General features: G+C 44.4%; 1 protein-coding gene across 3 annotated transcripts in view; it reads left to right on the top strand.

Moving 5' to 3' along the window:
• The window catches only part of OGDH (oxoglutarate dehydrogenase), a 94,460-nt gene extending 86,084 nt beyond the window's left edge, over positions 1 to 8,376 (top strand). For all 3 annotated transcript variants that reach the window (XM_040346036.1, XM_040346035.1, XM_040346037.1), the window contains 2 exons: positions 3,434 to 3,588; positions 7,790 to 8,376. In XM_040346036.1, coding sequence (XP_040201970.1) covers positions 3,434 to 3,588; positions 7,790 to 7,910 — 276 coding nt within the window. In that variant the 3' untranslated portion in view covers positions 7,911 to 8,376. The remainder of the gene's footprint in view (positions 1 to 3,433; positions 3,589 to 7,789) is intronic.
• Positions 8,377 to 21,071: the final 12,695 nt, after the last annotated feature.

Raw genomic sequence — 21,071 nt, 5'->3', positions numbered from 1 at the left:
AGGCGACGAGTCAACATCGGAAGAGGGGAGAAGAAGAACCTGACGTCACAGAAGACCGCGCCGGCTGCCTGTTACTAATTGAGCTAACACACAAACATAGCAGGCAGCCAGCGCTGAAGAAGAAGGCACCGGAGAGCTGCAGAAGAACCGGGGTTCGCCGAGTCAAAAGCGGAAGAGGGGAGAAGATGGAAGAATACCCCCGGAGTCCGGAGAAGCCCCCCCCGGAGAGCGGAAGAAGAAACCCCCCCCGGAGAGCGGAGAAGACCCCCGGAGAGTGGAAGAAGAAGCCCCCCCTGGTAATTGAGCTAATAACGAAGACAGGGGGGGCATCCGGAGCAGAATAATAAATTATTTTAAAAAGCCTTGTGTTGTGTGTTTACTAACTTTTACTTTTTGCCTCCAGGTGAATGGATAGGGGTACGATGTACCCCATATCCATTCACTTAGGGTGGGGGGCCGGTATCTGGGGGCCCCCTTATTAAAGGGGACTCCCAGATTCCGATAAGCCCCCGCCCGCAGACCCCGACAACCAATGGCAAGGGTTGTCGGGAAGAGGTCCTGTCCTCATCAACATGGGGACAGGGTGCTCTGGGGTGGGGGGGCCCGCAGTGCGCCCCCTGCCCCAGAGCACCCAACCCCCCCATGTTGAGGGCATGCGGCCTGGCACGGCTCAGGAGGGGGGGGGGCGCTCGCTCGTTCCCATTCCTGACCGGGCGGGTAGCGTGCTTTGGATACGGGTCTGGTATGGATTGTAGGGGGACCCCCTACGTCAATTTTTCGGCGTGGGGGGGTCTCCTTACGACCCATACCAGACCTAAGGGCATGGTATGCTCCTGGGGGGGGAACCCATGCCATTTTTTTCTTTGAAAATTGGCATGGAGTTCTCCCTCTCAGGAATGCATGCTGAGCGACGCTGTCATTTTTTTTTTTAATTATTTGTTTTCCCGGCGCGTCTTTTTTTTTCACCCGTCGCAACTTTAGTGTCCCGTCGAAATTCTCAAAGCCGCCCGGCGTTATTTACGTTCGCGCGCTGCACGTTGGGAAAATTACGTCACACGCATGCGCAGTACGGCCGGCGCGGGAGCGCGCCTCATTTAAATTTAAAACGCCCCCAGGAGAGGAGGACCGCCTTACGACGGCGGCACTTAAGTTACACGGCCTGAAATTTCTACCTAAGTGCTTTGACGATCGGGCACTTAGGTAGAAATTTTAAGTCAGTGTAACTTAACTGCTGAAATTTAAGTTACGCAGACTTTTTGAGAATTTGGCCCGTAATTCCTAGAGCATTTGAATAAAATAAATTAAACACTTGCATGTCCCAAAATCACATGTTTAATTCTGATGAGAAATGGTTCTGCCTATGGGGGAAGATTTCCATTGAGATAAATAGGGTAATACTATGATCTATATATTCAAAGTAGGAGGGTGTAGTGGCGCTTGCTAGAATAAAATAGGACTATCTAAAAATGACAATAAAAATGTTCAAAGAAATAAAACCATAATATTCATGTAGGAGTATCCAAAGGTTTCTGTAAGTATATATATGTTCCACTTCAAGTAAAACTCGCACAGCATCAATCAATTGATGTAGAGGGTAAGGGGAGTGGAATATTAATAATAAAGAACTGTTGAGTAGACAAATGTGCCATCATGAGCACCGTGCTACCTAAAATATATACTATAAATAAATTAAGGAAAAATAAAATAGTGGCAATGACCAAAGAATAAATAATATTGTTAAGAGTAAACAATAACTGAATAATGCTATATCAATATAGAGTGCAATGTGCAAAAAATATTAATATTAATAATCAGTGAATAAATAATGAGATCCAGTGAGCAAAATCTAAAAAAAAATCCAATTTAAATCATGCATCAGTGAAAACAAATCCAATCCAAAAAAATATTTGCAGTGAAAAAAATGTGTCCCATACGATAAATCCCTCAAGGGATCTATTGATACGCCGCGTAATTTCAAAGTTCCCGCGTCGTATCTTTGTTTTGTATCTACAAAACAAGATACGACTGCATCTGGGCTCGATCCGACTGGCGTTCATCTTAGTACGCCGTCGGATCTAAGGTGCATTTTTCTGGCGGCCGCTAGGTGGCGTTTCCGTCGAATTCCGCGTTGAGTATGCAAATTAGCTAGATACGGCGATCCACGAATGTACGTCCGGCCGGCGCATTTTTTTACGTCGTTTGCGTTCGGCTTTTTCTGTCGTATAGTTACTCCTGCTATATGAGGCGTACTCAATGTTAAGTATGGCCGTCGTTCCCGCCTCGAATTTTGAATTTTTTATGTCGTTTGCGTAAGTCGTTCGCGAATAGGGATTTGCGTAGAATGACGTCACTGTTGTAAACATTGGCTTGTTCCGGTTTAATTTCAAGCATGCGCACTGGGATACCCCCACGGACGGCGCATGCACAGTTAAAAAAAATGTCATTTACGTCGGGTCACAACGTATTTACATAAAACACGCCCCCATCACATTGATTTAAATTGCACGCCCTTACGCAGCCAAAATTACACTACGCCGCAACTTCTTTGAGGATAAGGAAATTAAACTGTAAGTTACGACGGCGTAGTGTATCAGAGATACGCTACGCCGGCCGCAACAATGCGCTGATGTACGTGGATCTGCCCATTTATTTCTAATGCGTACTTGGTCATAATCAAACCATAAAAGAAAGGGACGCCCTTGTCCCAGCCAATCATATTTAAGTAATTAGGTTATACAAGTAATATTTGTCACAATTATACACCGTGCATAAAATATAGCAATCTTCTTTGTGCCCGACAGATATTTTGTTTCTACTGCAGCTTATCTAATGTTATGCTCTTTGCCTGGGACATAATAATATTGCCATGGTTCCTGGCTTCTTCTAGAAGCTCAAGGATACATTTTCATACAAGCATTAATCACTATGGGGGAACTCTAACAATCCTTATAATACATTATTAGTATAGGTGAACTATAGCCTATCAATGCATTGATATCTATGGGGGAACTCTAACAAGCCTTATAATGCATTATTAGTATAGGTGAACTATAGCCTATCGATGCATTGATATCTATGGGGGAACTCTAGCCTTTCAAATGGTCTTTACCAAATGAAAACCACATAGACTGTTGGGGATTTTGTACATTTAAGAAAAATTTCCTATTTTGCTCCTTTGGATTTTCTCATCAAACTAAATGAGTGTATAGCCAGCTTTAGCGTTGGTTCACCGTTGCTTTACTTTTTGTTAGCAGTAATGTGACGTGTTGGCTTTTTCAGTCTGCAGAAACAACCAACAAGTGGGAAGACACCATCCAGATTTTAGACCTATATCAGTATATAAACTTCTGAATCTATAAAAACTGACAAAAACCTTCTGTATTTTTCCCTTGAAATGCCATGTATAACTTTCTGACAATTTCCATGTCTCTAGCTGTCTCCATTCCCTTTCGACCTTGTGGAGAAAGAAGTGAACAAGTATCCTAATGCAGAGATTGCCTGGTGTCAGGAGGAACACAAGAATCAGGGTTATTATGACTATGTAAAGCCAAGATTACGTACCACAATACACCGCACTAAACCTGTCTGGTGAGTTCAAAGATTTCTTGTGCATCACCAATTTTTAAACTGAGCGTGTTTAAATGTAAAACCTACATAATCACTAAGTGTTGTCCTACGTGCCCCTGGGGCACAAACCTTGGGCACTAAGTATGCAAATTTTCAGCCTTTTAGCTTTGAAAGCCTTGTTTTGTATTGAAATAAATAAATTTGGATTTATTATAAATAAAATAAATACAGTCTACATATTGCATTGAGAGATGGAGGTAGTTTGCCATTGGGTTTGGAATATTGGGGAGACACTTCCTTTAAAAAGAAAACGCATGTGCAGACCGTACATGTGCCTGCTCTAACTTATGGTTGTATAGGTTTTACATTAGGACAAGTTTCACTCAAAGTTTACCTGTCACTCATGTACAAAAAAAGAAAGCTTGGTCGGCCTTTTAAAGGAAGCAGCAGTATCACTGACTTTGTCATGGAAGAAAAAAATATGCTTGTGATTTGGAGTTGGTGTCACTAAAGCAGAAGTTAGTAATGTCACTATGGAAGAAAACATTGTCTTATGCCATAGAGTGATGTCACTGTCCTAATGGCACAGTCGTATTAGTAATCCTAAGTAACCTTTTCTAAAGTCGGAGCGATTTCAGTAGTGCTAATTAAGGCAACTCTCATTGACTAACATGGGATTTCACCTGTCATGCGACTTGGGGTCTCACAAGTCAGATTCCAAGTCGCAGCAGTGTGAACCGAGTAAGTGCCTGATGAGACAGTCATCAAAAGTATAAAAAGTGGAGTGCCAAAGTATTAGTTTATTATTTGAAGTGTCTGTTTAAAATTCAACACACTTTAAAGCCACGTACACACAATCGGAATTTCTGATGGAACTTTCCGTCAGAATTCCGATGAAGCTGACTTCCATCAGTCTTGCATATAAACTGTCAGACTAAATTCCGACCGTCCAAAACGGTGACGTAAAACACTACGACAAGCCGAGAAAAATGAATTTCAATGCTTCCAAGCATTTTTTTCTCCGTGGGAGTTGCACACAGATGATAGGAATTTCCTATCGTTTTTTTTTTTTTTCATCGGAAAAAAATAAAACGTGTTCTAATTCTAAACACCGACTGGAAAAAGTCCGATGGGGCCCACACACGATAGGAATTTCCAATAAAAAAAGTCCATCAGACATTTTTCGTCGGAAATTCTTATCGTGTGTATGCGGCATAAGTGTTCTAGAGCTAGGACTTTGCTGAAATTTCAGTTTGCTAAACTGGATCCAAACAGGTGACTGTACCCCACAAAGTATGAAACTGGGTGGTACTCCTGCGCTGTAATGGATGGATGTGGGGACAATGAAGTGGCCAGGGAAAGGGGGTGTAAAATAGGGGGTGGACACTGCAGCAAACAAAAAGGAGGCCTTTCCGATGAAGGACAAAGAAAGAATGCAAAAAGTGGTGAGTGTCTGCGCTGTGATTAAACTAATGGAGGATGGACAGACAAGAGTGATAGGGAAGGGGGTGTGGGAATTGGGAAAATGGAACGTGTTAAAATACAACAGAGAATAACCTAAAAGGTGGATCAATCTAGTCCGAACTGGACTGAGTGATAAAACACAAAATCAAGCAATGAATGTGTAAAGTGTGTGATATACCTGATGTATACTACAAATGACTGTAGAATAAACCGTGGTAAGTGGAAGCTCAAATCAGTGAAAAACACAGTAAAGTGCAAACGCAATAAAGTGCAAAAGTGACTACAAAGGACGATGGGTGGGATACCAAAGTCCAATAGTTAGGAGAGTGCAACCCAATTCAATCCACGGGTCGTGCAACCCACACCATTAGGTGAAATAAGGGCTTACCTCCTCATAATCACTCACATATGAAATGGCTTGCTAGTACTTCAGCCTCTTGTTTGTTGAGTATCCTCTTGCCAGATCACAATATTTTGACCATACATGTAGAGGAAAAAGATGTATATATATTGTAGCAAGGGCCTCTCCTCTCCCCTCTCTGCTCCCACTCGGATATGAGCGGCCGCTTTCATGGACATCCGAGGAGCTGAGTGCTGACAGTGGGAAGATCAGGATACGAGCTCGGCGCTCGTCGAGACAGGCACCTTCCCTTTACACATAGTGTGAGTTGTGTAAGTGTACACTTACCCATTGCATTCTTGAGAAATCCTTCCCCTCTTTTTCTTTGAGTGGCAGGAGGCCCTTGCTACAATATATATACATCTTTTTCCTCTACATGTATGGTCAAAATATTGTGATCTGGCAAGAGGATACTCAACAAACTAGAGGCTGAAGTACTTGCAAGCCATTTCATATGTGAGTGATTATGAGGAGGTAAGCCCTTATTTCACCTAATGGTGTGGGTTACACGACCCGTGGATTGAATTGGGTTGCACTCTCCTAACTATTGGACTTTGGTATCCCACCCATCGTCCTTTGTAGTCACTTTTGCACTTTATTGCGTTTGCACTTTACTGTGTTTTTCACTGATTTGAGCTTCCACTTACCACGGTTTATTCTACAGTCATTTGTAGTATACATCAGGTATATCACACACTTTACACATTCATTGCTTGATTTTGTGTTTTATCACTCAGTCCAGTTCGGACTAGATTGATCCACCTTTTAGGTTATTCTCTGTTGTATTTTAACACGTTCCATTTTCCCAATTCCCACACCCCCTTCCCTATCACTCTTGTCTGTCCATCCTCCATTAGTTTAATCACAGCGCAGACACTCACCACTTTTTGTACCCCACAAAGGCTATTTCAAGCCGCTATTGACTGCAGTGTCTGGAGGCTTGTCTTGTCCACCTTCAGTATCACACAATTTTACAGCTGCATCAGCTACATAATCTCAGCATTTCAAACCTTTTATTGTACAAAAGTGGAAATGGCTGGCCTACCAATTTATCTGCTCTCAGCAGGGTGGAGGAGTTGGTGGGGTGACTATTTATTTTAACTTGGGTGCAATGAAAATAGTTAAGATGCTCAGAATGTGGCTGGTCAGTGTCACTGTATACAAATGTCACGGCATATCCATGACACTAACAGTTGTTTTTGTGCATTGGTACTTTCATTTAGGATGATCCTATTAATGCACCAGACAATATATTGCTGTTTCCCCTTCCTGCCCAAGCCAATTTTCAGTTTTCAGCGCTGTCACTGTTTAAATGACAATTGCGCAGTCATGCTACACTGTACCCAAACAAAATTTTTATTATTTTTTCCCCACAAATAGAGCTTTCTTTTGGTGGTATTTGATCACCTCTACGTTTTTTGTTTTTTTTTGCTAAACAAATAAAAAAGACCGAAAAATTTGAAAAAAATTATAAAAATAAAGCTTTTCTTTGTTTTTGTTATAACATTTGGTAACTAAGTCAGTTTTCTCCTTCACTGGTGGGCGCTGATGAGGCGGCACTGATGGGCACCAATCAGGTGGCACTGATGGGTACTAAAAGGCTGCACTGATGGGGAGGCACTGTCAGATGCGAGTGAGGAAAAGCCGATAAACGCCTGAGATGATGGCCTATACCTTATTTCTTGCCTATATTCCTTGGTCTCAGTCCATGTCCTGATAAGGAGGGCCTTAGAACTGCCAAAATGCTTCAGGTCCAAACATATGCTACAAACAAAAAAAGTTTCGGACCATTTTAGTTGGATATTCCCCTTTCTTTTTGATATGTAACCTGCGGATCCCAAACTTTGGCCTTGGCTCCTGGAAAAGCAGCCAACCTGATTTAACTTTTACTGTAGCCCACATACCCATTTAGAATATTTTGATCCACCAAGGGGATTCCAGCACTCCACAGATGGACTCTCCCATCATGGCACAGTGATGTCACTGGTTGAAAACATGAATTGGCTGCCTCTATGCTAAGGTGATATTGGAAGATTTAGGGGTTGATTTACTAAAACGGGAGAGTGCAAAATCTGGTGCAGCTGTACATGGTAGCCAATCCGCTTCTATTGTCAAAGCTTGTTCAATTAAGCTTTGACAATAAAACCTGGAAGCTGATTGGTTGCTATGCAGAGCTGGATCAGATATTGCCCTCTCCCGTTTTAGTAAATAACCACCTTAGTCATATAATAGACTTCGTAGTGGTTCTGCGCTTGAATTCAGATGCTACATCTCCCCTTAAAATGAGAACCTACACTGTGTATGAGTAATTTAGTGTGTATCTTTCCTTAACCATCTTTGCTTTTTCTCCTGCTCCAGGTACGCTGGACGAGAACCTGCAGCTGCTCCCGCCACTGGCAACAAGAAAACCCACACCACAGAACTGAAGAGATTCCTGGACACTGCATTCAATCTGGATGCTTTCAAGGGCCTCCACTGAAGTGGCAGCTGCTTGTTCCCTTCTTCTGCACTCCCCACCTTCCTTCATCCACACTCGCAGGGGACATCCCTTTCTACTCCGTGGTTTTGCTTTATGAGGCCGGAAAAGGTGTTACTGCAGAACTCACATAAAGCGGCTTATTGCTGCTGTAACCTCGCCAACCATTAAACATTTTATGTTAATGGGGCTAAACATTAGCAGTTTTGTTTTTAGTTCATACAATTCAGAGAACAGTAGATAATACATACATATCTCTGTGCTGGGGTCTTCAGGTTTTTATTTCATGAGACTCATGAAACCATGTGATTGTTATCCATATCTTTTCATTAGTGGCTGGACCTGACATACTCAAGGAAAGCTTGCCACAATGTGCTGTAGAAAAGGGTCTTTGTAAACAGAAGCTTTTGGCTATGGCTGTTGATTGTGAGGTTATATCCTTTTTAAATGTAAATTTTATACATGTAAAGAGTTGTTCTTTTTTTTAACTCTTGGTTATCAATCAGGCAGCAATATGGAACGACAATAGCTGGGGTCGGATGCAATCTTTATATTAAGAAATATGTGTTTTGGGAAGAGGTGTAAGGGACTGCCAACATCCCAATATGACAGAAAAAAATGTGCAGTGATCCCCTTGGACTTGAAAGGCAGAGAGTGGAGTAGTAAACAGTTAAAGGCGTCGCTGCCTTTTAACTAAATTTACTGTTTACTATTCCACTCTCTACCTTTAAAGTCCAAGAAAATCCTGGAAATTTTCCCATTATTCCTGTTCTGGTGACAGCCCAAAATGTGGGATTTTCTATCACTCTTACTCTTGACGATAAATACACATCAAATAGAGTAAATCTCCCTAACAGTAACAGGCAGCAATACAACCCTGGCAGGTAGGGTTGCCAACTCATCCCTTTAAAACAGAACACATATTAATTACACAGGTTCTGAGGCTAATTTAATGCAAATAAGGCACCAAGTGAGTTTAATTACCTCCTTAATCAGCCACAGAACCTGTGTAATTAATATGTGTTCTGTTTTAAAGGGATGAGTTGGCAACCCTACTGGCAGGAGTTCTAATCCTTCACTCTATTAAAACTAGTACAAAAAAAGTTTTCCCTTGAACTATACCTTAGGCTGAAAGTCCATGTCCTGCATTTTGACTTCCAGCTGCTTTTACCTGAGCTTTGGTAAAACAATATGCCATACAAGTGAAGAAATCTAGGGACACTGGCTTACCCCCTGCTCGCTGTCATGATTAAAAAAAAAAAAAACACGGGTGTACAGGGCTATGCCTGTCTGTCAGCGTCGTGCATTCACAGAGTTCTATGAATGGGAAACTACAAGTACCGACACCTTTGCAGCTGTTGGCTTGTAGCTCTCAATGACTACCAGGGCACTGTTGAGTGCTGTAGGTAGTCCATTGTCTTTTCCTGTCAGAGAGTAACTGCCTGCCCATATGGGGTACGAGCAGACAGATACACTGACAAGTCTGCAGGATTCCTGATGGCACCCACGATCTGCTGATTACGAGGGCAACGCTTTACAGGCTCCTAATAAAAAAAAAAAAAAACACTTATTTTTTTTTTTACCTGCAAAAAGGTGAACTTATCCTTCACAGGCACAAGCTGTATATGGAGGTTTTAAATGGTAGGCTTATAAAGAGACACCAGTGCACCTAGTGGGTGCAGTGATCTTCCACAATTAGCATTTAGATAGAAATGTGAGTACCGGCATTGGTTGCTGTTTTATATTCCTATTCGAAGCATCTCTAGTTCCTAGCATGTCATGCTTACGCACTGCCGTCACAATTGTGTCACGAGCGAGCCACAGACCTAGAACAAAAATTCACCATTTCAGTGGCTGGCAGCTTTATAGTTATTTGTCAAGCCTTTGGGATGACAGCCAAGGAACTAGCAGCTCCTAAAAGAATTTGGCAACAGCCATACCCCTATTAATCATGACAGGTACACTTTGAGAAATGGCATAGACCACTTTTTTTCTGAACAATGAACAATTAATAATTTTTGGAAATGTTATCATAGACCCTTTTGTGGGGAGGGGGGAGGATTTTATTTCACAAGATGCCACTTTTCACCACAGAAAATGCCCTTAGTAAACAGATACATTACTGCAGTGTTTCTCAACTCCAGTCCTCAAGACGCCCCGACAGTTCATGTTTTCAGGAATTCCCTCAGCTGTTGTGATTACTAAGGCAGTGAAACTGATAAATCACCTGTGTAAAATGATGGAAATCCTGAAAACATGACCTGTTGGGGCTCCTTGAGGACTGGCCTTTAGAAACACTGCATTCCTGACATGCTGGTTAGGTGACATAACAAACAACTGCTGTTATTCTATTTATAATCTGAGATTTAAGCTGAGCACACAGAGAAAAGGATCCTGGGTAATCCACATTCGTCACTAATAACCATTAAAGGCCCTTTACCCAGCATCCTTTGCAGTGTATGTGTAGTTACCCATTCTCTAGGAGATTTTCTTTGGTTAGAATATTAAATCTTACAAACCCTTATAATTGCATGTGCCAAAATTAGACTCACGCAGGAGGGGAGAGGGCTGCATGTGAGTGTGAAACCAAATGGGTGAAACAGTACAATGACAAGGCCACTGACACAAAACAATATTTATTTTGTTAAAATAAATAAAATTATATATACATAATGAAGTGCAATGGGATATGTTTAATTTAGCTTATTGATTAGATGTTACAGAAGGAGATCACAGGAATTGTCTCTGCATCGGTGTAGTCTTATTTTACACAACAGACATCAAATCAGGATATCGTTTACCAGTCAGCGATACCGGATACAGACATTTGGAATTTATATTTTACATACCCAACTTAGGCTTTACAATAAGTTCCCAGCATATGGGCTGAGATTTGCCAGCAGCCTGCGGTGGAGTCCTCTGCTTACAACAAAGCCTTTATCAATGTGTTTAACTCCATAGATTCTATTTTTTTAATTGGGTGTCAATGGCATCATTTTGAGATGCTTCTGAGAGCATTCAGAATTTTCAAGTGTCGTTGACCACCTCCTGACCTGCATTTGCCCTGCTTTCATGCAAAACTTTGGCCATGAATCAATTATAGGTCTATAAATAGGCTTTTTTTTCTGTCAGCCTCTTGAGGGTTCTAAATCCAATATATGAATAACAGGGCGAGATGCTAATTTTTTTCTGCAAATATGGATACAGTGCAGGTCAATACTGAAACAAGCAGTGTTGCATTGTTTGATGCCCATTTAATGCCCATTTAAATGAAGTGTTAGGGCTCCAAAACCTAGCGTATAATGATTCCAAACTGCCTTCTACCAGGTAGTGCCTTTTAGGGCCAGCAATCAAAATCCTTGGAACTGCAATGTCAAGAATATTTATCATATGGAACAGCAAGAAACAACAGCTTCACCAAGTACTGAGCCATTTGGTTTGTTCTCAAAAAATGTGGTGAAACATTCAAATATCAGACGGGTAAAACATTCAAATGGCAAACAGGTAAAGACTTAAGCATGGTACACATGGGGGTCCGGTTCCACAAAATCCGGCTGACACTTGGTCCGTGTGTACATCAGCCTGTCCAACAGAAGCCGGGCATGCTGGAAAAACAAAAACTGCATCTGATCAGCATTGCAGCCAATGACCCGGTATGTTCTGTCGTGGAGGGGGCAACAATCCTAGAACACAATAGCAGGGAGATTGCTGTACTAACATCATATAGTACAGGGAGCTCCTCAGTTTTTTTTATTTAGCCCACTGGGGTGAACGAACACAAATCTCTGTGTACCAGACTTTTTTCACCCAATGAAAATGTGTTTTGGCTGGATATAGTCTTGGTATCTAAAGGACAAATTCAGGTTCAGCTATAGTATCCAGTCCCTACTCTACAGCTCTTAACTACCCCCTTCCTGCCACCTGTGTGCCCACTTGCCTCTTTTTGACAGTTAATTTACATCCTACATTCAGAAATGTATTGAATAATCTGTACCCCTACAATTGAACTTTGCCCCCCCCCCCTTATAGTCTATATGAAGTTATTGTGTATGTGCAGTAAGGTTCATGGATTTGAATACAGATTTACTCCATTTTTACAGGTACAGTTCATTAAAGCCTAATGCCGCGTACACACGATCGGTCAATCCGATGAGAACGGTCTGATGGACTGTTTTCATCATACCAAACTGATCGTGTGTGGGCCCGGCCATCGGTTATTTATCCATCGGTTAAATAATTTGAAACTTGTTTTAAAATTAACCGATGGATACCTAACCGATAAAAAAAAAAACGATCGTTTGTAGTCACGTCCATCAGTTAAAAATCCATGCATGCTCAGAATCAAGTCGACGCATGCTTGGAAGCATTGAACTTCGTTTTTTTTTTTAGCACGTCGTTGTGTTTAACGTCACCGCGTTCTGACACGATCTTTTTTTTAACTGATGGTGTGTAGGCATGACTGACCATCAGTCAGCTTCATCGGTTAACTGATGGAAAAATCCATCAGACCGTTCACATCGGATTGACCGATCATGTGTACAGGGCATAACTCCAGGTTTTGGTTGGTTTATTTTGACAAAGGTGGACCAAACAAACTAACAGATGCGCCTGTTGTGTGTGCAGTTAAAACTGTATGTAGCATCAGCTACATATAGTATATAGGGCTGTGTCTGTCAGCATGACGGGGACTTCCAGTTCGACTCACGAAACAAAACCATGTCAGGATGAATGCTGCTCAGCCATTCACAGGAAGTCTTGCATTTTATGATCGAATATTCATAACATTTATATTCATTCATAAAATGCAAGACTTCCTGTGAATGGCTGAGCAGCATTCAGCCTGACCTGATTTCCTTTGAATGGCTGAGGTGGGCAGATGACAGACATCTCAGCCAACTAGAGGAAGGTTCATTCATAAAATTCAAAGCCTCCTTTGCATGGCTGAGTAGCATTCAACCCGAATCAATTTTCTTCTGGGAGTGAGATGGGACGTTCCGGTGCCGCTGCCAGAAGCCAGTGCTGTGTACTGTATGTAGCTGATGCTGCATACAGTTTATACAAAGCTCCCACGCATGCATCAGTGAAGGAAATAGTTTGAACCAGCTTGTTTCAAACAAACGATTTTAATGTAATTGGTAAACGTTCAATTAAAAAAAAAAATAACTGGCCTGCTCTGTGCAGTGGTTTTGCACAGAGCAGCCCCGATCCTCCTCTTCTCAGGTCCCCTATAGCCACTTGCTATAGGGGCACTTGTGCTGGCTAGCTCTGGAGCCGACTCTGTTCATAGATATGCACAGCATGCTTCTGCCCCCCCCTCTGCTCCCTACTCACTGGCTGTGATCTGAGCCAATAAGGAAGGAGAGAGCAGCTGCTCTTGTGCACAGCCCTGGATTAAGATCAAGCTCAGTTGGGGGTGTAAGTGCATACTGAAGAATTTTTAGCTGAAAAACCTTCACCCTTTATAAAAACTTTTAGGTTCATTGAAACTTGAAGTTGGGCTTTGCAAAATGAAGGGAAAATGTTCTGGACAGCCGCACTCCAAAAATAAACCGACTGTTTCCCAAAACCATTAGGCTCCATGCACACTGGATGCTAAAAAAAACTATAAAAAACGCCAGTAGCTTTGCAGGGAGCCTTTCAACGTTGTTTAGCGTTTTTCAGTGTAGCGTCTTTTAGCTTTTTTTTTCAATGGATCAAAAAACGCTGGCGAGCTGCGTTTTTGAGTGTTTATTGGCTTTTTGCGTTCTTTCCCGCCGAAAAACGGCACTTTGAACACAAATTTCGTGCGTTCAGAAAAAAGCCCATAATCTCCACTGCTCATTAACGCTAAAACACTTCGATGTGTGCATGGACACATAGGCTAACATAGAGTGCAGTTTATGGGCTTTTAAAAAAAACACCAAAATGCCAATAAACTGCAGTTTATGAGCTTCAGTGTGCATGGAGCCTTAAACTCAAGGCATGCCTCTGGTGATAACTGTCACGGTTGCCAGTGTGCTTATGTCAACTCTCAACCAAAATGTTAAACCCTCAAATGACTGATGTCATAGCTGATCACATATGCAGCACCATAGAAACTGCAGATCTGAACAGAGACTAAGATGGCGCAACCTTCAGATGTAAAAGATAGGAGGGATTCAAAGAATACTTGTCACAAAGCAATTATTGGGCCTGCTATTAACTCCTTCTGAAATGCTAGGTATGTGCGATTGGGAAGTTATTTAAAAAAAAAAAGAACTGCCGAATTTTACTTTTGACTTAAAAAAATCATTTCATTCTTTCCTCACTAGGGGGTGCTAATACCTAAGAAAGTTCCTACATCCAAGCCCAAACTTAGAAATGCAATGAAGACAGCAATAGGTGTAACAGGGCGGTTAGGGGGAGCCGCAGACCGTTTTATGCCACTATTTATTAGTAAATGAGACCACACACACGAGTACCAAAACTGCCAGGGGGCTTCTGTATAATATGTGCACAAACATGAACATTTCTTGTTGTGCAAAAGCAACAAATCGGGTCTCTTTACACTTTTAGTTCTACGCTGGAGAATTTACAATTAAAGCGCTGATTGTTATCTAAGTGCAACAAACCGTTTTCATGTTTGGACAACCCATCAGCCTAGAAGTGCTTTGCCATAGCAACAGGGATAGGATAGATGTTATCCAGTTCCTAGGGAGCAGCTCTGACCAAACGCTTTTCTCTTTCAGTATAAGGTGAGGTTCACACTTGTGCTTTGCGTTTTGCGTGCGTTCACATCGCGGGCCCGTTCATTCAAGAGAAACGTGGCTAAAGAAGTCCCAGAACTTAATTTTTTTTTTATAATCCACGCTGTATAGATCGCATGGCTGTGCAATTCCACGTAAACACAAACGTTTTGCCTGCGCGTCTTCTAAGGAGCAGCGCATTTTGCCTGTGCGCTCACAAAATCACGCATTTTTCCTGACTCACGCACGTTTGAACCTAGCCTTAGCGTCCTTGCACACAGGGGGGCAGATTCAGGTACCTGCTCGCCTACTTACGGCAGCGTATTGTATTTACGCTACGCCGACGCAACTTACAGGAGCAAGTGCAGCATTCACAAAGCACTTGCTCCGTAAGTTGCGGCGGCGTAGCGTAAATGGGGCCAGCGTAAGCCTGCATAATTCAAATGTGGAAGGGGGGCGTGTTTTATGCTAATGTGTTCTGACCTGACGTGTTTTAAGAAAGGCGCATGCGCCGTCCGTGTACATATCCCAGTGTGCATTGCTTTCAAGTACGCCGCAACGACGTATTGGTTTCGACGTGAACGTAAATTACGTCCAGCCCTATTCGCGAACGACTTACGCAAACGACGCAAACAATTCAAATTTCGAAGCGGGAACGACGTCCATACTTAACATTGGCTGCGCCACCTAATAGCAGGAGCAACGTTACGCCGAAAACGACTTACGCAAACAACGTAAAAAAACTACCGCCAGGCGCACGTACGTTTGTGAATCGGCGTAACTAGGTAATTTGCATAATCTACGCCGAAAACTACGGGAGCGCCACCTAGTGGCCAGTGTCAGAATGCACCCTAAGATATGACGGCGTAAGAGAATTACGCCAGTCGTATCTTAGGCTAATGTCGGCGTATCTTGCTTTCTGAATACAGAAAGAAGATACGCCGGCGCAGATTTTAATTTACACGGCGTATCTATAGATACGCCGCCGTAAATTCTCTCTGAATCTACCCCAATACTGATGGAAGACGCTGGCTCTTCCTGGTAGAAAGTCCATGGCCCAAAAAAAAAAACGTAATGCCCGTATAATGCGCACGTGTACGCGCGTAGAAATTCTTCTAGTTCCCACAATGCTAAATAACATGGGAGAAGAGTGATTTACACGTGTATTAGTGTGAAGGGCACTGACCAGTAACACAGGTTTTTTATTTTTATCTTCTTAATGATATAAAATGCGGCGCTAGTTTACTGCTATTTATGCGCCACTTGAAAGCAATCAATGCATGTAGATTGGTAAAAAAAAAACGCCTGAAAGCCTGCAACGTGGCGTTTATTAAGACTGTGTCCAAAAGCCCTTATTTGACACATTTCATTCATAGAAGAATATTTTTTTTAAGTTGGAAGAGCTTTCATATTTACAAGTTTTTTTGTGTTTTTATTACGTATTTGTATGGAATGCCGCATCTCCAGGACCTGGTTCTCGGTCTGAGGCCCGCATTTAGTCGCACCCGGAAATAAATGTTGGCGGATAAAAATAGATGTCATTTATTGCTGTTTCCAGCACCTGCAACCGATTTCTTGTGCTGTTATTTTTATGTGCCCATCAGCAGGCGATGCAATTAATTAAAGGGCAAACGCCGAGCGCAGAATTCTATAGCAACCGCCGGTGTGCATTTATCAAGGGAAAGTAATAGGCCCTCCAGCCGTTCTATTAAATAATGACGGGTTGTGTATCGGTCTCAGGTGAACGATGCTCGGCTCTGAACATTGCTCCGCAGACAAGTAATAGGTTAAACAGCGGGGGTGTGGTTTAAGTGTATCTGGCTGGCTGTTTCCATGGAAACACCTGGCACTGCAGAGACCCAGAAGGAGGGGCAGCTCCTGCCAGGCAGTCAATTTATTCAGTGACTGTGTACCTATCCTTCTATGTACCTCTTCCTCCATTGCTCATTGTTCCAGAGCTCGCCTCTCCTCTCTTCTTCACCCCCCTTTCTCTGCGCTCTCCCAGATCCCACCTCCTGCTTTCTATTGTCTTTCCATGCCATTATCTGTCCTGTGCCCCAACTTCCCACCCTATGATTATCTCCTCTGTGCCCCCCCCTCGTCACTCCTTGGAATGTGAGATTGTCAGATCACTTCCACCAATCGCTTCTTAGCCAGACCTGCACGGTCTCATTTACATTTGATGAAGCCCCGAGCGAGCGCAGCTTATTACTCTACACCTGCTCGCCATCACCACTTACCCGCCACCTGCCAGGTTAACTCTTGACTTGACAATAATAGGATTCCTTGACGCATTGCTGTGACGGCACCTCTTCTTCCGTTACAACTTTAGTATTAATGGCCTTCTTCATTTCCACTGCTATTGTACATGCCCCCGTCTTCATTTTTTTGAAGGTCAGCTGATGTTCATCTTTGGCTGTAAAAATTATATATATATATGTGCATTATATTACCAAAAGTATTGGGACACCTGCTTTTACACGCACACAGGCCCAGATTCTTGTATATCGGCGTATCTATGCGGCGGCGGCGTAACGTATGCGATTTATGTTACGCCGCCGCAACTTGCACGGGCAAGTGCTGTATTCTCAAAGCACTTGCTCCGTAAGATGTGGCGGCGTAGGGTAAATCACCCGGCGGAATTCAAATTCGGCGGGTAGGGGGCGTGTATCATTTAAATCAAGCGCGTCCCCCCGCCGAACGAACTGCGCATGCGCCGTCCGTAAAATATCCCAGTGTGCATTGCTCCAAATGACGTCGCAAGGACTACATTGGTGAACGTAAATGACATCCAGCCCCATTCACGGACAACTTACGCAAACAACGTAACTTTTTAACATTTCGACGCACTTATACCACCATATAGCAGGGGCAACATTACGCCGGGAAAAGCCTAACGTAAACATCATAACTTTACTGCATCAGCCGCGCGTACGTTCGGGAATTCACGTATATAGCTAATTTGCATACTCGATGCGGAATTCGACGGAAGCGCCACCTAGCGGGCAAAAAAAAAAATTGCAGTTTAGATCCGACGGCGTAAGAGACTTACGCCTGTCGGATCTAATGGATATCTATGCGTAACTGATTCTAAGAATCAGTCGCATAGATATGACGGGTCAGATTAGGACTTACGACGGCGTACATGCAGGGCCGTCTTAATAGCATCATGGGCTCCTGGGCAAAGTAATGCTCTGGGGCCCCTACAATGATGACAGTGCAGGTAAACAGACATCAAGTAGGTAGGAGGCAGACTGCCTCCCCTGTGTATCTATCACTCTCAGTGCCATTATGGGGCCCCCAATTTCGGGGCAGCGTGGGCTCAAGGACCAGCTGCTTTGGGGGAAAGTGCAGGGGCCCCCCATGCAGCTGGGGCCCCTGGGCAGTGCTCAGGTGTGCCCTCTCATTAAGACAGCCCTGCGTACATGGCGCTGCGCCGTCGTAAGTCCTTTGAGAATCTGGCTCACAGACTTTAAAGGCATCCCAGTCTTAGTCCGTAGGGTTCAATATTGAGTGGTCCCACCCTTTGCAGCTATAAAAGCTTCAACTCTTCTGGGAAGTCTGTCCACAAGGTTTAGGAGTGTGTCTATGGGAATGTTTGACCATTCTTCCAGAAGCGCATTTGTGAAGTCAGGCACTGATGTGGACAAGAAGGCCTGGCTCAGTCTCCGATCTAATTCATCCAAAAGGTGTTCTATCGGGTTGAGGTCAGGACTCTGTACAGGCCAGTCAAGTTCCTCCACACTAAGCTCACTTATCCATGTCTTTATGGACCTTGATTTGTGCACTGCTGTACAGTCATGTTGGAAGTGGAAGGAGCCATCCCCAAACTCTTCCCACAAAGTTGGGAGCATGAAATTGTCCAACATGTCTTGGTATGCTGACTCCTTAGGAGTTCCCTTCACTGGAACTAAGGGGCTAAGCCCAACCCCTGAAAAACAACCCCAACACCATAATCCCCCTTCCACCTAATGATTTGGACCAGTGCACAAAGCAAGGTACATAAAGACCTGGATGAGCGAGTTTGGGATGGAGGAACGTGACTGGCCTGCACAGAGGCCTGACCTCAACCAGATAGAACATCTTTGGAATTAGAGAGGAGCCAGCCCTTCTCGTCCACATCAGTGCCTGACCTCACAAATGCGCTTCTGGAAGAATGGTTAAACATTCCCATAGACACACTCCTAAACATTGTAGACAGCCTTCCCAGAGGAGTTGAAGCTGTTATAGCTGCAAAGTGTGGGCCAACTCAATACAGAGCACCCTACAGGCTGGGATGCCAATAAAGATCATGTGCATATAAAGGCAAGCGTCCTAATACATTTGGTAATATAGGGCCAAATTCTCAAAAAAGCTGCCTAACTTAACTTTCAGCAGTTAAGTTACACTGACTTAAAATCTCTACCTAAGTGCCCGATCTTCAAAGCACTTACCTAGAAATTTCAGGCCGTGTAACTTAAGTGCCGCCGTCGCAAGGCGGTCCTCCTCTCCGGGGGGCGTTTAAAATTTAAATGAGGCGCGCTCCCGCGCCGGCCGTACTGCGCATGCGTGTGACGTAATTTTCCCGACGTGCAGCGCGCGAACGTAATTGACGCCGGGCGGCTTTGAAGATTGCGACGGGACACTAAAGTTGCGACGGGTGAAAAAAAATATACGCGCCGGGAAAACAAATAATTATAAAAAAAAATGATAGCGTCGCTCAGCATGCATTCCTGAGAGGGAGAACTCCATGTCAATTTTCAAAGAAAAAACCGGCATGGGTTCCCCCCCCCAGGAGCATACCAGGCCCTTAGGTCTGGTATGGGTTGTAAGGAGACCCCCTACGCCGAAAAATCGATGTAGGGGGTCCCCCTACAATCCATACCAGACCCGTATCCAAAGCACGCTACCCGGCCGGTCAGGAAGGGAGTGGGGACGAGCGAGCGCCAGGCCGCATGCCCTCAACATGGGGGGGTTGGGTGCTCTGGGGCAGGGGCACTGCGGGCCCCCCCACCCCAGAGCACCCTGTCCCCATGTTGATGAGGACAGGACCTCTTCCCGACAACCCTTGCCGTTGGTTGTCGGGGTCTGCGGGCGGGGGCTTATTGGAATCTGGGAGTCCCCTCAAATAAGGGGGCCCCCAGATACCGGCCCCCCACCCTAAGTGAATGCATATGGGGTACATCGTACCCCTACCCATTCACCTGGAGGCAAAAAGTAAAAGTTAGTAAACACACAACACAAGGGTTTTTAAAATAATTTATTATTCTGCTCCGGAGGCCCCCCCTGTCTTCTTTATTAGCTCTATTACCAGGGGGGGCTTCTTCTTCCACTCTCCGGGGGTCTTCTTCCACTCTCCGGGGGTCTTCTTCCACTCTCCGGGGGGGGTTTCTTCTTCCGCTCTCCGGGGGGGGCTTCTCCGCTCTCCGGGGGTCTTCTTCTATCTTCGCCGCTCTCCGCTGTTGACTCGGCGAACCCCGGTTCTTCTGCAGATGTCCGGTGCCTTCTTCTTCAGCGCTGGCTGCCTGCTATCTTTGTGTGTTAGCTCAATTACTAGCAGGCAGCCATCGCGGTCTTCTGTGACGTCAGGTTCTTCTCTTCTGTTCTTCTCCCTTCTTCCGATGTTGACTCGTCGCATCTTGTCACTGCAATGATGGAAGCGCGCCTTGCATCCCATTTATATAGGCATCACCGTCCCATCATGCTCCGGTAGGTACCCACGTGGTGGGTGCACGTGGGTAGGCACCCACCACGTGGGTACCTGCCGGAGCATGATGGGACGGTGATGCCTATATAAATGGGATGCAAGGCGCGCTTCCATCATTGCAGTGTCAAGAGGCGATGAGTCAACATCGGAAGAGGGGAGAAGAACAGAAGAGAAGAACCTGACGTCACAGAAGACCGCGCTGGCTGCCTGCTCGTAATTGAGCTAACACACAAAGATAGCAGGCAGCCAGCGCTGAAGAAGAAGGCACCGGACATCTGCAGAAGAACCGGGGTTCGCCGAGTCAACAGCGGAGAGCGGCGAGGATAGAAGAAGACCCCCGGAGAGCGGAGAAGCCCCCCCGGGGGAGCGGAAGAAGAAACCCCCCCCCGGAGATTGGAAGAAGACCCCCGGAGAGTGGAAGAAGACCCCCGGAGAGTGGAAGAAGAAGCCCCCCCTGGTAATAGAGCTAATAAAGAAGACAGGGGGGGCCTCCGGAGCAGAATAATAAATTATTTTAAAAACCCTTGTGTTGTGTGTTTACTAACTTTTACTTTTTGCCTCCAGGTGAATGGGTAGGGGTACGATGTACCCCATATCCATTCACTTAGGGTGGGGGGCCGGTATCTGGGGGCCCCCTTATTTGAGGGGACTCCCAGATTCCGATAAGCCCCCGCCCGCAGACCCCGACAACCAACGGCAAGGGTTGTCGGGAAGAGGTCCTGTCCTCATCAACATGGGGACAGGGTGCTCTGGGGTGGGGGGGCCCGCAGTGCG

The sequence above is a fragment of the Rana temporaria genome, chromosome 3, assembly GCF_905171775.1.
Source record: "Rana temporaria chromosome 3, aRanTem1.1, whole genome shotgun sequence".
NCBI lineage: Eukaryota > Metazoa > Chordata > Amphibia > Anura > Ranidae > Rana > Rana temporaria.
This window is presented reverse-complemented; position numbering and strand designations above follow the sequence as displayed.